This window comes from Tamandua tetradactyla, chromosome 12 (assembly GCF_023851605.1).
Source record: "Tamandua tetradactyla isolate mTamTet1 chromosome 12, mTamTet1.pri, whole genome shotgun sequence".
Taxonomy (NCBI): domain Eukaryota; kingdom Metazoa; phylum Chordata; class Mammalia; order Pilosa; family Myrmecophagidae; genus Tamandua; species Tamandua tetradactyla.
Genome location: NC_135338.1, coordinates 97584223 through 97599303, shown reverse-complemented (window position 1 = coordinate 97599303; position 15081 = coordinate 97584223). Strand labels below are relative to the sequence as shown.

The 15081-nt window shown below is 42.5% G+C and overlaps 1 protein-coding gene across 2 annotated transcripts in view; it reads right to left on the bottom strand.

Annotated features, from left to right (window-relative positions):
- The window catches only part of TICRR (TOPBP1 interacting checkpoint and replication regulator), a 71381-nt gene extending 58129 nt beyond the window's left edge, over positions 1-13252 (bottom strand). The window contains exons 1-4 of one of the 2 annotated variants that reach the window (XM_077124173.1): positions 12386-13252; positions 7505-7781; positions 6220-6461; positions 4843-5077 (exon numbers count right to left, since the gene is read on the bottom strand). In XM_077124173.1, the coding sequence (XP_076980288.1) occupies positions 4843-5077; positions 6220-6461; positions 7505-7781; positions 12386-13057 (1426 nt within the window). In that variant the 5' untranslated portion in view covers positions 13058-13252. The remainder of the gene's footprint in view (positions 1-4842; positions 5078-6219; positions 6462-7504; positions 7782-12385) is intronic. The other variant, XM_077124172.1, reaches the window with a different exon arrangement.
- Positions 13253-15081: the final 1829 nt, after the last annotated feature.

Below are 15081 nucleotides of genomic sequence, written 5' to 3'. Positions count from 1 at the left end.
TGGCATGCATTCCTCCAAAGAACAATGAAAAAGACTCTGAACAACAGAGAGAACAACATTCACTCATCTGCACCACCAACTTCAGCAAGCTCAGGATGTCCCTGAAAAAGCCTACTCCAAAAATGTACAAACACAATTCAAAGTCTTTTTGTTTTCATTACTGGCATCAAATTCCATCATCTTATTTCTGAAATGTTCCATTAAATTAGTTATAAAAATGTGTTCTTTTTAAATTCTTAGGCACGTATCCCTTAAAAATGATGTTAGTATAAGCATAAATAACATAGTAATAGAAAAAAGCAGCACAAAACTGCAGAACTTAGCACAGCTGCATCAAGCAAGCAAATCTGAACTAGTAAACTCTGGCCCTGTGTCACGGAGGGTATGGATGGGTTCTCTTAGAATAAGCCGGATGGAGGTTGGCAGGGGAGGGACACTGACAGAAACTCAGTAAGCTTAGTCATTCTGAGAGGCCTATTCAAGACACCAAACACAGGAAATGCAATAAATGTAGAAAGTCTTGGAGGAAAAATCCAAATACTTAAAATGTATTCAAATTCAAATTGAAACTATCAAGTTCTAGGCCCTTTTTCAATGTGAGAATGCAGAGATAAATACCCAGAAGGCCAGCTCTGAGGGGAGCTTCCAGCATAGTAGGAGTCAGATATGAAAGTGGTGTTGTGGGGGTAGGTATACATGCTAGCACATGCTAACTCTGTCTAGGTGGCTGAGGAGGGTCATGGGAAAAAGCCGTATTTGGGCAGATGCACTCGTGGGGAGGCAGCTGGATGGAGTGCAGGAGGAAAGGGCAATGAGTAAGCAGGCTGATTTACACTCTGGAAAAAACTGTAGAGACATGCAAGAAGCAGAGTAGTAAAATATTCCAGCTTCTCTATTACCAAATCCCAAAATCACATTCTCTGACCTGCTTCCAAGACTCTATAAATAATTAAGGTATAGTCTGTTCTATCACCATACAAAAAGTTCATACACGACTGATAAATAATACAATCGCAAAGTGTTGGCTGAGATGTGATGATTCCTGAAGGGGTTAATACTTTATACCAAGGGGCAGGCAACAGAGCTGAGGGTGCAAGTAAGAGAAAAATGGTACTGTATTCTAAGACCTTTCATCCCACCCTCTTCTATTTAGTTGTGTGCTCACGTGCTCTCCCTCAATGAGGCTTCTTATAACAGTTCTCCCCTATCTTTGCCATTCACCCTTGTTGCCACCGTATAGAAACCTCAACTCTTCCTTGTATCAACATCCATTGAGCGATCACTACCTTTCTTTTTAAATGGCAAAATATATTTACTTTGAAGTTTAACTGAAATAGAATTTTTATTAGGATTACTATTAGTTTTTGTTACTACCAAAGGTTTTGAGAAATCTGCCAACTGTATTTTTCTCAAAGTTATTATTTTTAGGGTAAGATTTTGCAGAACGTTATTTAAAGACAAAACAAACCATGTCATATCATGTAATAGCACAAATGCCTATAATTGCAACAGCACAAATGCATCTATAAAAATAAACATGAAAAAACAAATAAAAAACAAAATCATGGAAGTTTCTTCTCAGATCATTGTATGCTGGTTTGTGGGAGGAAATGGTCTCCAGAAATACTGCCACCTTCCTCAGGCCTCTGAACTGGAAGCTTCCATTGGCATGGAGATGGCCCCTTACACTCAGTTACCAGGCTCTTCCTCCAGTAGGAGTCAAGAGGAAGCCCCTCACACTCAGGATAAGACCAACCCCCGACTGGCCCCCTTACTCTCATGAGCAGAGGTTTAGAAGGAACCCCAAGCCCTGAGAGTAAGGTGGCCCCTGTAATCTCTATACCTCTATCCTCCCTAACCCCCAAAACTCATAGATTCAGCATCACTATCTGCCTTGAAACCACTGGGAACTAATTTCATACCAAATTTTATATCTGTTTTCACCTGGCACGTAAAGTCGAGACTCCCAGGTTTCTACTCATCCCCCACACCGTAATCCTCTCACTGCTCCTTCCCATCTCCTCTTCTGTCTCCATAGCTCAGCCTTCCTTCCAGTGTGCCCTCTGGAACTCAGTATCTATCGTCAGCAAAATCCTCTTATCCTCAACTCCACCTCTTTCTCTTTTGAAGACACCGTTTGTCCTGCGGAGCTCTTAAAATCTGGCTGTTTTCCCCCTACACCCCTCTTTCACTTTGCCTTGAGGTGGATTCTTCCTAGTTACCCAACTCTGACCATCTACACCTATTCTTCAGTACATTGACTCTAACGGTCCTTTTTCTCAGCTGTCCTACCATCCATTGATCCTGTCACCTTTTCTCTGTCCTTCAACCTTCTGCTGTCCTCACTTCCCTCTTTCCCATCCTTAATTCCTTGGACAATCATTGACATTCCTTCCTGCTCAGATCCTCAAATCCCTTCCACCTCTCTAACTTCACTGTCCTCCTCACTTGGCAACCCCCCAGCTCTGGTTAAATCCAGCTCTCTGCCTGCTCTGTCATGCAACTGGCAGATGAACGAGGCTGAGGCAAACAGCTGTACTGAGGGATCTCATTTCTCATTTCATAGTCCTGACCCCACTCAGCAACCTTATATCTCCCAGTAATTTATTCTCTCATTCATCGAACCACTACTTCCTACTTCTACCCTCTCCTCACCCTCCAATACTCCCTAAATTTTCCTTTTCAGCCAATGACTACTTCCCACCTCGCTAAGAAAACTGAAGCAATCAGAAAAGAACCCCACAAACTCTGACCACCACATCCACTCACCTACCAGTATCTAAACCTAGATATTTCTGCCTTCACTCTAGTTATCACAGATGAGCTGTATGTATTCCTAAGATCAGCCTTTCTACTTACACTTTCTCAAGGACATTTTACCAACAGTTTCCCCACCTGTCCACTGCATCCATTTTTATCCAACCCATCAGCATGCAGTTGTGTGTTATTTCCAAAGAATCAAAAACAAAAACAAAAACAAAAACCTTGACTCCATTTCTCCCTCTAGCCACTGTCACATTGCTCTAATCCCTTCTACAGCAGAACTCCTCTAAAAAATGGCCTGCACTTGTTTTCATTTCCTCTTCCCACACTCTTTCTACAAGGTCACCAAGGACCTTCACGTTGCTCAGTGGAAGGCCAGGCTTCCCTGTATTCAACTTAGTAACAAATAACCTAAGGGATCGTTTTCTCCTTCACTCGCACTCACTCTTCACTCACTTCCTCCACTCTCTTGGCTTGGCCTCTAGGTACCACCCTCTGTGTTTCCGTTTTCCCTCAGTGGCCACCTCTATTCTGTCTCCTTTGCTGGTTTCTTTCTCCTCATCAAACACTGGGTTAGTCCTTGGTCCTCTTCCCTTTTCCGTCCACTTACTTACTCCCTCGGTGATCTCAACCCATCCCAGGGCTTTGAATACAATGCACACACCAATGACGCCCATCCTTTCTTGTCCAGACCAACCTCCCAAACTCTGGACAGACATGTACATCTAACTGCCTGATAAATACTGTATTTGGATTTTTCTTTTTTTGTATTGGGATATTTAACAAACATCCCAAACTTAATATGTCCAAAACAAAACCCCCAGTCCTCGCCTTCCCCAACTCCCACTTTTCCACAGCCTTCCCTAACTCAGAAGCAACTATGCTTTACCAGTAGCTCAGTTCAAAACCTTTGGAGTCATTTTCAACTTCTTTATATCTCACACCTCACACTCAATCCAAGAACAGACCAAAAACATTCCAACTACTTCTAACATCTGCATTATTACCACCAGTCTGAATTTACCACCATCTCTTGCCTGGATTATTGCATAATTTCTAACCAGTTTCCTCTAGCCTTGCTCCTCTATAGTCAGCTTGCAACACAGCAGCCAGAGTAATGCCGTTAAAATGTAAAGTCAGATTGTATCACTATGGAAAACTCAAGAAAGATTTCCTTTTTCACTCACAGTAAAAGCCCAAGTTTTTCGATGGCCTATCAAGCCTACTTAATTTGGTCTTCTACACTCTCTCTCTCTCTGACCCTTACCTCCTATTGCTTTCCTTTCCATTTTATTCCTTTTACTTCAGCCTCATGGCCTTCCTTGCTATTCCTCAAACACACAGATGCACACTCTTCTCAGAGCCTTGATAGCTGCTGTTCTCTACCAGAAATGTTTTCCCCCAACACTTCCTTCAAGCCTTTGCTCAAGCATCACTTTGACATTGAGGCCTTCCCTGACTACCCTGCTTAAAACTGCAACCCTCTGTGCCCTAATATTCCTCATTCCTTTTATTCCTGCTTTATTTATTACCATCATACTTATCTCTTCCTAATATACTATATAATTTCCTCATTTAGCTTATTGCTTTGTCTCTCCTGACTAGGTAAGCTCCCTAAGAACAGAGACTTTTGTGTATTTTGTTCTCTGATGTATTCCCTACATCTAGAACAGCATCTGAAATACAGCAGGCACTCAGTAAAACTGTTGAAAAAATGAGTGAATGTTAGAAATATCAAATTGATTTCTCTACATCTATCTAGCATAAAAAAGAAGGTTGCATATTAGTGACAATGCAATGAATCGCAAGGTCGATAGAATCACTGCAGTTTTACATGCAGTCTTTGTTAAAGACATTTGAAAAAAACAGGTTTACCTTATACTTTGATTTCAAACTGGCCTCATAAAGCCTTAGGCTGCCTCAGAAATGCTCCAGACTTTCTACAAATAACGATGACTGCTTTTATCTGTTTTATAAAGTATTGGGTTCTATTAAATACACAGTGAAAAAAAATTTTTGATGCTGGAAAAGCGCAAACTGCTGCTCTAGACTATGTTAGTCATTGGTTCAGAAGCTTACCAGAAGTAGCAGGATCTTCCCATGGATCATGAATCTGATTCAGTATGCCACTTGTAATATCAGAGAAAAGAGAAGCTGTATCCTGGGGGCTCTCTCCCACAACCCTTTGAATAAAATGTCTTTGAAATTCAGCCTTTTCGGTGCGGAACACAGTGAGAATTGTAGCGCTGGCAGAGAGAGGGGAAATAACTCCAGTGATAGGGGGCCAGCCTTCGCCAGGGTCCACATCAGCAACCTACAGAAGAAATTCTAATTAGTTGAGAATATTGTTGCACAGAGGCCTAAAGCAGAATGTAGCTTAGCAAAAGACAATGAGTTTTCCCAATGATTGTTAGTATTAATAAAAAATTGAAAACGGTGGAAGATAAATCTGAGTTATTAACCACGAGAACTTACTGATCATCTCTTCCTAATCCCTCAATTTACAAATAAGAAAAAATTAAGGTGGCAGGAATATTTAAATACTAAACACTCATTATGTGCTTCCTATAACTCAGCAACTCATCATTATCGCTCTGATGTAAAAGATTCTTATCCCCACTTTATAGAGGAAGAATTGAGGTTGATGAGTACCTGTTTAAGATTACCCAATTAGCAAGGGGCAGATGCCAGATGTGCCTGACTTCAAAAAGCACACCCTTACTCGCCAAGCAATGCTACCTCTTAAGTGATCTACCCAGCCTCCAGGAGCAGAGCATGCAACGGCATGAGACCCTAACCCGATCTCCAGGCTTCAGCCCGAAGTTCTTTTCATTATAGAACATGACTCTTAGAACAGTATCTGTTCAGATGACTAGCAATTTTTCTCTAGAATGTTTCACAATGGGATCCAGTGTATAGACCCCTCCTGAGATTACAAAGGCAGGAGACAAGCTAAGGTGAGGAATTTAATGCTAGCTTTAAAAAAAAAAACAAAAAAACCCACCACCTTTAAATCAACTGGGTACGTACATGCTCCTTTCCAGAAGATATTTCTAAGTTTGCCTAACTATTACACTATTACATCTACTTTTATAAAGCAGCAGCTTTTTCTTAAACAAAACATATTATAATAGTAACAAACACATAACAGAACATTTAAAAAATAATAAGAAATTACCCATTACCTTACCACCCTAATACAGCCATTCCATTTGGCCTACTGCCTCTTTTCCCATGTGAATCTAATTTAACTAATTGATTTTAGAGTACATGTAATTTTATAAACTATTTCTTCACTAATAAATATTTTTGTCATGATACTACAATGTAGATAACATTATTTGCAAAAATGTCATCAGTTTCACTGACACTATGTCTGGTATTTTGTTAACACATTTATGTCACTTTCTAGTGTGTTAGTAGACAAGAAAAACTTACCATCTGGAGGATACCTACCAGATGTAAGTCTTCAGCAGTCAGCCTGCTTACCAGCTGCTGAAATAACATCCCCTGAGTTGATTTATCATCCTCTGGACTCTGTAGCATCCAGCTGTCAGTGCCCAAAGCGCTGCTCAGTGGGAGAGCCCACTGTCTTACCGTGCCTTTTAGAACAATTCTGACTGGTTTCTGAAAATGTCTCTGATGCATGGCCAAAGGCTCTAGGGAGACTGTCCATGTTTCTTGAGTCTCTTTGCCTGCTAGAGATAGAGAATGTTAAAACTGTCATTTAGGAAATAGTTACTAAAAATAGATTTAACAGAAACAAAATGAGGTTGTCAGTTAGATACCAGTACTATCTTTTAGTCATACTTCAGCTCTTATTCTACTGCCAGCAGATTCATTTAGTTCTACAGGAAAAATTACATATAAACAGAATCATAAGAGTACAATTTGATGTCAGAACACTTCAGTAATTATGACTGAAATATTCAAGCAATATTTATTAGCTACAAAAAAAGAAGGCATTGCTTCTTAAATCTTATCTTACGAAGAGGTTAAATTCTAAAGACAATGTGTATGATAGAATTGCTTAAACAAAATTACTCTTACAAATTCCTTAAATTGTGCCTACTGCATAACAGACATCATTTTACATATATGCTTCTATGTAGAATTATTTCTGCATGAACATATAATGTATTCAGAAATGAGATCCACCATATAGTAAATCATATAGTGAAGCACATTCATGAAAATTCCAATAGGCTAGCTCTTCTTCTTAACTAGCAGCATATTCAGCTTCTATAGGATAATTTACTTCCCTTCTTAATCAATCATTGTTTCCCTATGACCCTCAATTTATCAATTTCTTATATGAGGAAAGCAGTGAAATCTTACAACCCATTTGCTTGGGCATCTGAACAACATGTTGTCCTTCTTTGCAAATAGTTGGAGAATTCTTTTTAAAATTATTCACATATTCTTTTTAGACAGGGCTGGCAGTTGTACACCAGTGTTCAATCATTTCTAATGGTACCTCTGATTTTGCTTTGACATAACTTTTAACTCTTTCATCTGCAAGCATTAATTGAGTGCCAGGGCCACTGGAAATTCTGAAGAATTTGAAAGCATGGGCCTGTCTTGATGAAAAGGAATGTAATGAAGACATTACATTATGGGTGGTTCAGTGGTAGAATGCTTGCCTGCCATGCCAGGGACTAGGGTTCGATTTCTGGCGCTTGTACCTCCCCCCTAAAAAAAAAGAACAAGTAACCAAAAAATATATATATATTCTGCCTACCTTCAACAGGGAGCAATAACGTTCCTTCCATCCGTGGGAATGATGCTTCATACTCACGAGAATTGCAGAACAAATAGTTTAAAGTAGAATCAATTGGCAAGGTTGAAATCCATTGGGAGAGGTGAGGTTCCCTTGAGAGCTTTCTCTCACCACCAGGCAGTGTTTCCTCAGCTTTAGTACTCTGGCTGAAAGTCTCAGATGGCAAAACAGTACCTCCTACCTGGTGGAGCAATTCACATACTGTCCAGTACCCAAGGTGGTCTGGGGAGTCCCAAAGCTAAAAGAAAAATTACAAAGAACCAAGGTTATTATAAATTAGATATTTACAGAAAAAACTATGGGATATCAGGAGAAAGTAAATGCCTATGTTAAAGGATCAAATTATACAATTAATTTATTTGTTGAGCCAAACACAAATAATAGTCAGGATCCTGGTAAAGTACAGCCCAGGAAGAAAATTACTATATAATATGCCTCCCAGAAAGCATCCATTTAGTGAAAAAAGGTCTTCTTCTAGATACTGTCTTCCAGGATCTTAAAGTTGGGGGAAGGGAGGAAGTGGAGTAAGTAATGTGCAACAATAAACCCCGAGAAACATAAAGACAGTATTATAATATAATATGACAAGGAACAGAAATGATGCAAATCACTAAGTATAAACCATAAAATGTTAAGAGTCAGAAGGAATGCTATCATGCAAAACAGTTAAACACTAATAAAAATAACTGCCCTACAGAGTATCATACAATGGCCAGGCACCTTGAGAGTGAGTCAGGGGAGCCTTCCCTAGAGGGTGACCATCACTCTGACTGGCCCATCCCACAGATCTGTGGTAGGAACTAAATTGGCTTTTTCCATTCTACCTTCGTTGCTTTAATTAAAACTCTTGTCATCTCTTGCCTGAGCCTCTCAATTCGATGCCCTGCCTCCAATCTCTCTAACACATTGCTCTAAGTATTCTTCCCAATCACACATTTTATCACGCTGCTTCTCTACTGAAAAACCTCCAGGGGGTTCCCACTGCCTCCAGGTTAAAGTAATCATTAGCATAACCATAAAGCCCTCTAAGGTCTGATCCCAAACAAGCCACTGGAGCAAATTATCTTCCATTTCCGGTACCATTCCTACCTTCTAGGTAGATTGAACCCTTTGCTATCCTTAACATACCACATTTTGCAATACTTCCATGTTTTTCCTAATTTTGTTTCTTGTGCCTTCTATTATTTCAGTGTCTAGTTCAAACCCTGCTTTTTTGTAAAAGCCATTCTTCAATCCTTCATACACAGGTGACTCTTCATTCAATCTTCTTTCAACAAACTTCTATTGAGTAACCTCTATGTACTACAAACTAGTAAGACATAGTCCCTTTCTTCTAGGATTTTAAATCAGGGGAAGATAGGGGATGGAGTGAGTAAAATAGCAATAAAGCGAAATATTAACACAGTATTACAATGTAATATGACAACCTTCAAGTACTTTGGGAATGCAAAGGAGAGGCGCCTACCAGAGAATAGGATTATCATGGTGGTTTACCCACTCCACAGGCGAGTTAACATTTATAAACTATAAATGGCTATGTGAATATGAGGGATTAGAATTAGAAAGTCTTCAAGGTCATTGAGTCATCCCAAAACTTTCCATCATGTTCAAATTCAAAGAGGGGCAGGGAATTGCCCAAGGTCACACGGCAAGGCAACAGTAGACCAGTTCAAGAACCTAGGACCATTTTGGATAGTGCTTTTAAACTGTCACACCCTTTGATGGGGTGTAAAATCAAACCAGTGGCTTATAAGTAGCATTAAAATAATAATAACCCAGAAAATATCAGAGTACAATAGAAAATTTCAAATGTAGTGAATAATAAACAGTGTATTATGAAACTTTGTTTCAGTGATTCATACAAATTTGGAAAATGCTGTAATAGATAAGTCATTCAATTAGCATTTACCATTCCCACCCTGTGTCCCTGCCAGGGCTGACTGCTATGGGGGAGAAAGGCAAACCAGTCCAGATGCCATAATCCTGTTAGGATCTTCTTCTGCCAAAAAGCAACAAAAGCTTGAAATTGTTTCAAGCTGAGCAAGGAAAACAACAACAAACCGCTTAAAGGTAAACCTTTAATAAGAGTTGAGGGGAGAATAACTCTTGATTAAAAAACAATATATGTATATGGCCCCCCAAAATTCAAGCATTATTATAGAGTCTGCATATTTTTTATTCTTATGCATATTATAGGGTAAATGACATCTGATAGTGATAGAGGTGTAGATTTGTAAATGTCCACTAGACTATAAGCTCCAAGAAAGCAGGGACTACATCTGGTTGGCCTACCCAGCATTCATAACAGGTATGTGATAAGTATATGTTGAATAAATCAAAGGCATAAAGTCACGATGGGTCTCCTGGCCTCTATCTCTTGTGCTTGGAGCGGTCCTCCCCAGTCTGAGTTCTGCTACTATGTCTCCCTGTGAGGCAGGATAAAATAGGACAATTGTAAGCCCCTGGTTTCTTATTCAGCTATGAAAGAGTTAAAAGACAAGTCCCTTGTTTCTTATTTGGCTCCAAAGGAACTAAATCAGAGCTGCAAACTTCAACTACAGACTTCCTGGGACAAATCTCCTCAAAGCCCCCAAACCTCCCCAACAAATCCTTCCCAAACTGAATCCTTCCCAAACCATGAAAGCTTGAAAAATACTGGGCCCAAAGCAAACTCTTACTTAATAATTGGAAGCACAGGGTCATAAAGATTGTTAACATTTTGCCCAAAGATAAATTTTAGGTATGTGACAACAAACCATGAATTCTGCTAGTTATCTCCTTCTAGAACAAAGAAGACACCTAATTATTAGGTTACATGGAAACCTGTCATAGCAAAACTTTCCTATAAAACAAGTTGGCCCAATCCCTTGGGCACCTCTGCGTTAACCTTCCTCATTTTAATAAACTTTACTACTTATTTCTACTGACCCTCTCATCTTTAAATTCTTTTAGTTTCGAGACTATCAAACCTGGATCGGGGCTCAGCTGGCACCACTGTACGCAGGGCACGGTTAAACCTGTTCTTCCCAGACTGAGCTCCGCAAGGCAGGGCCAGATCTCTTCTTCCCTTCTCCCAGTCGGTACTGAGGACTGCCCAAGGACAGACATCTCCCTGTTGCCTCCACCGTGTGGCTGGGCAGAGGCTTTTGAATAAGGAAAAAATAAATCTTCACCAGAAAAAAATTCCAGTAAACCTTAAGACTGTCTGATTGGCATTTTTCTAGAAGGAACAACACAGCAGGTCTGAGAGGGAAAGTCTCAGAGAAATCCCATTTCCTCAGATGGTGGAATGTGAGATCCTGATTCATTCAATCCATTTATTTTAATGCTACTCTGAAAAGATAGGAAGGGAAGGCAGGGGAGCACAGAGAGAGCAAAAGGATCTCCAAGCTCCATCTTATTTCTGGCCAGAATGTGCTATAATTCCAGAATAAAGTCGTTGATGTAATTTAATATCAATTATCCCAAATTGAGCACTTCTGTGCTGCATGCTATAGCCAACACTTGATTTATGGCCTTAATGTTAATTTCTAGAATCCTGTTTTCCCCATCAAATGTTTACCACACCCTTAAACGATGTTTTTGTCCTTTTCTTCTTCACAAACCACTCCTTCACAAACTGCTCCCTTATTTTGCCCTTCCCATGCCTTTTTTGGGCTTTGTACACAATAGCACTTTGGAAATTGTAGCACACTCATTTTCCATCTGTAATCCTGCAATTTAACCCACTCCTGCTTTAATGACCTGTATTTCCAAAAAGTGGGATCACACTTTCCACCTGGTTAAAACTCCCTAAAGTCTTCCCAGCACAGTTAGAATACAATCTGCATTTATAACTTTGGCCCTTCAGGATCGGCCCTTTCCTTCCTCTCACACAGCCATCAGCCTTTCCAGTTCAAGTTTTTTACATCTCACTTTGCCTGGAATAGTCTTCACTTTCCCCATTCTTCAATTGTCTCTCAGCTCAGAATACCCCACTTTCTACTTCCCCCTGCCCCACTCCTCATCTCCTGCCCTGCTTTTCTTCAGAGCAGTAGTTGAAGTCACTCACTTGTTTATCTGTTGAATATATCTTTCCCACTAGAAAGGGACTTCCTATGCCACCACATTCCCAGCAGCTAAAATAGTCTAGTAGGTATTCAATGTAGCCATTTCCCCCAAGGAGTGTTTGTTGACTACATGAAGCGAAGTCAGGAAAATGGGGGTAAACATGTGCACTTATCATAGCACTGAACAGGGGGTCCCACTGCCTGGTGGGAAATCCAAACGAGCAAGCTAAGATTGGAAGTATGCAAGAATTTATTCATCTATTCAGCAAATATTCCGTGAACACCTAAGATGTGTGAGAACTAGTGCTCGCCTTTGAGGTAACTCTGGACTAGATGGAAGGTGAGAGAAGGGACGGCTATAACATAATGGAGAAAACGTAAGCGTATGGGAGTTCAGAGGCTGAGAATGCTCAGCAGGGCAGGGCCTTAGAGGAGGAGGGAGCTTAGCCTGCCCTAAGCAGTGAGGACCGGCATTGCAGGCCGACTCAACAGCACAGGCTGAGACACAACAAGCAGTCAAGATGTGCTTCGGAGGCTTGAATATAGATCCTGGGCAGGGAGGTGGGGAAGGTGGAGAGGACCCAAATTGAGAAGGACAAGCTTTGACCTGGTAGATACCGAGGACATCCCCTCCCCTCCCAACCGCCCCCCCACCCACCCACCCGCCACGCTTTGTTTTCAAGACCGTCCCTATTTGCCCCATCCTGGAGGCTGGCAGCTCGGCGGACGCTGCGGCGCGCCGGTTCACCCCGAGGGCCCCATGCGCAGACCCGAGGTCACCGTATCATCTTACCTGCGACCATTCGGTGGTATCCACCCAGTACAAGGTGATTTTTCGGGCTAGCATGACCTCCTGGACTCTCTTGGGCAGCAGCTTCTCCATCACCTGCTTCGCGGCGGGCGGCAGGGGCTGGGCGGGGGCCTCGCACCCGGACACGAACTGCAGCAGCTCCCTCTGCGAGTGCGGACAGGGGGCCAGCAGGAAGACGGCGTTCACCCGGCCTCCGAGCGCCGCCCCGGCCTCCCCGGCCTCCCCGGCCTCGCCCTCCACGTCCAGCAGCCTCCGCCCGCGGCTCCGCAGGAACGGCTTGGTGGGCGACGTGATCTCGGGCCGGTCCCACTGGTAGTCGAGCAGCGTCTCCATCAGGGCGCCGTGCGTGTGCGCGGCCCTGGGCGCCGGGCCCGGCAGGTGCGCGCCGCGGGCGCCGTCCCCGAGCCTGGCCTCCAGCTCCTCCTCGAAGTCCTCCCAGGAGCGGGCCCCCAGCTCGCGGAAGTCCGGCACACGGGAGGGCCGGCTCCGCGCACCCAGCGAGTCGAAGAACTTGAAGGCCCAGTGGACCCTGGCCAGGCCGAACCTGCAGCTGAGGTAGGTGAGGAGGCGCAGCGCGGCTCGCCGCACCGGGCTCCGGCGAGCAGCGCCGCCCGCGGTGTCCAGCAGCAGCACCACGTTGTGACAGGAGGCCATGCCGGCCGCGCCGCCGCCGGAGCCCGCGCGGGTCTCTCCCCGGCTCTCACTTCAGGGAACCAGTGCCATGGACGGCCTCCATTCACTAGCGCGGTCGAAAGGCTCCCGCGCTCCCCTACAGCCGCTGCCATTGGCGGAGTCAGCGCCCAAGGTCGGCTTCTATTGGTCGCTTGCCTCACGTAAGCTACGCGAACACCTTCCACTCTTGACGCTGATTGGAGAAGCGGGGGGGAAGCCTCAACCTGATTGGTGGGGGATTTGGTTGTGGGCGGCGCGCCGTGTTCAGCGAGCAACTTCACGTTCATTGGCCCGAGCCTTCGTTTTAAAATTTAAAGAGGGGTGGCGCTTCGGAGGCTTGTCGCAAAGCTTCTTTTTTGGGGACGGCGATCCGCCTTTGGGCGATTGAGCGCAAATGTGGGAGTGGACTGCGGGGAGGTGATTGCTACGAAAATTTTACGACCGAAAGGGAATTTGGGGACTTGCTCGAACTGGTTCGAAGGTACCCTCGCCTTTTTATGGAGGTGAATCCGATGGTGAAGTCTTTAATTTTCTGTAATTTTAAAAGAAGTATTACAATGTATAATTCACTTCTTTTCCTCCAGTAACTTTTTGAAGTTTATCAGAAGAAGGTAGTGGAGACTTTATTTAACATAACAAAAATTGGAAACAGGTTCAATTGTAATAGTTCAAGTTTGGTACACCCCCAAGAATGACATTGTGCAGTTTTAAGAATAATGTTTTTTAAAGTTATATTAGGTCGAAAAAATAAATTACGAAACAGCAATGCAGTGAGAGCTCCAAACTTTATGTATATGCATTTTGTTGAACTATTACAATAATACTGTGTACTGAAAGTTGTCTGTGATTGTCTCTGGATGGTCAGATTATAGAGATTAAAAATAATTTTTTTTACACTTTTCTGAATTTTCTACAATTCTGTATTTCTCTATTACCTTTACATTTAAGGAGAAAATCATTGATAAATAAAATGAATCCTTTTGTTGCAAATAGAAGAATCCACAATTGTAGAAAACGTTGCGATTCCAGATGGCAGTAGTTCCTATTATTGGTTGTAGCAGTAGAGAGAAATTTAAACCCTCTCTGGCTAGGGCCCACCCACCTTTAATTTTCCTTCCAAACCTGAGATTGCCTGAACCATTCGTTTCAAGGAAGACCATCACTGATAACTCGGTAAATTGCCTGTGAATTAAAAAAAAAGTAACATTTCCTGATTACACCTAGTGCCAAACATTCATTAGTCTTAACATGTCAGGCTCTTGCTAGAAACTTCCACCCCTATCATTCATCATTCAACGAATAGTCATTATAGGAAACAAAACAGACAAATTTCCTCCCCTCATGAAACTTATATTTTAGTGGGAGGCAGACAAACAATAAACAAAATAAGTGAAAAATAGAGTATGTTCAGTGGCGATAGTGCTATGAAGAAAAATGAAGTGGAGGAAGGGGATAGGTAGTAAGTAAGGGTCTGCAGTTTTAGAGAGGTAAGGAGACCTCACTGAAGTGACATGTGAATAAAGACACTTGGAGGTGTGGGAGAAGGTGCTGTGGACATCCGGGCAAGGGAAGAGGGGCCTGCCGAGTGCAAAGACCCTGAGATGGAAGTTTGCTCCCTTGTCCTCAGAGCTCAGGTCTTAAGGAATTACTGGTGTGCTGGTTTGTAAAGATGTGTGTCCCCTAGAAAAGCCATGTTTTAATCTAAATCCCATTTCATAAAGGCAGAATAATCCCTATTCAATACTGTATGTTTGAAACTGTAATCAGATCATCTCCCTGGAGATGTGATTTAATCAAGAGTGGTTGTTAAACTGGATTAGGTGACAACATGTCTCCATCCATTTGGGTGGGTCTAGATAAGTTTCTGGAGTCCTATAAAAGAGGAAACATTTTGGAGAATAGGCGATTCAGAGAGAGCAGAGCAGAACAACATAGCTGCAAGAAGCAGAGTCCACCAGCCAGCGACCTTTGGAGATGAAGAAAGAAAACGCCTCCCAGGGAACTTC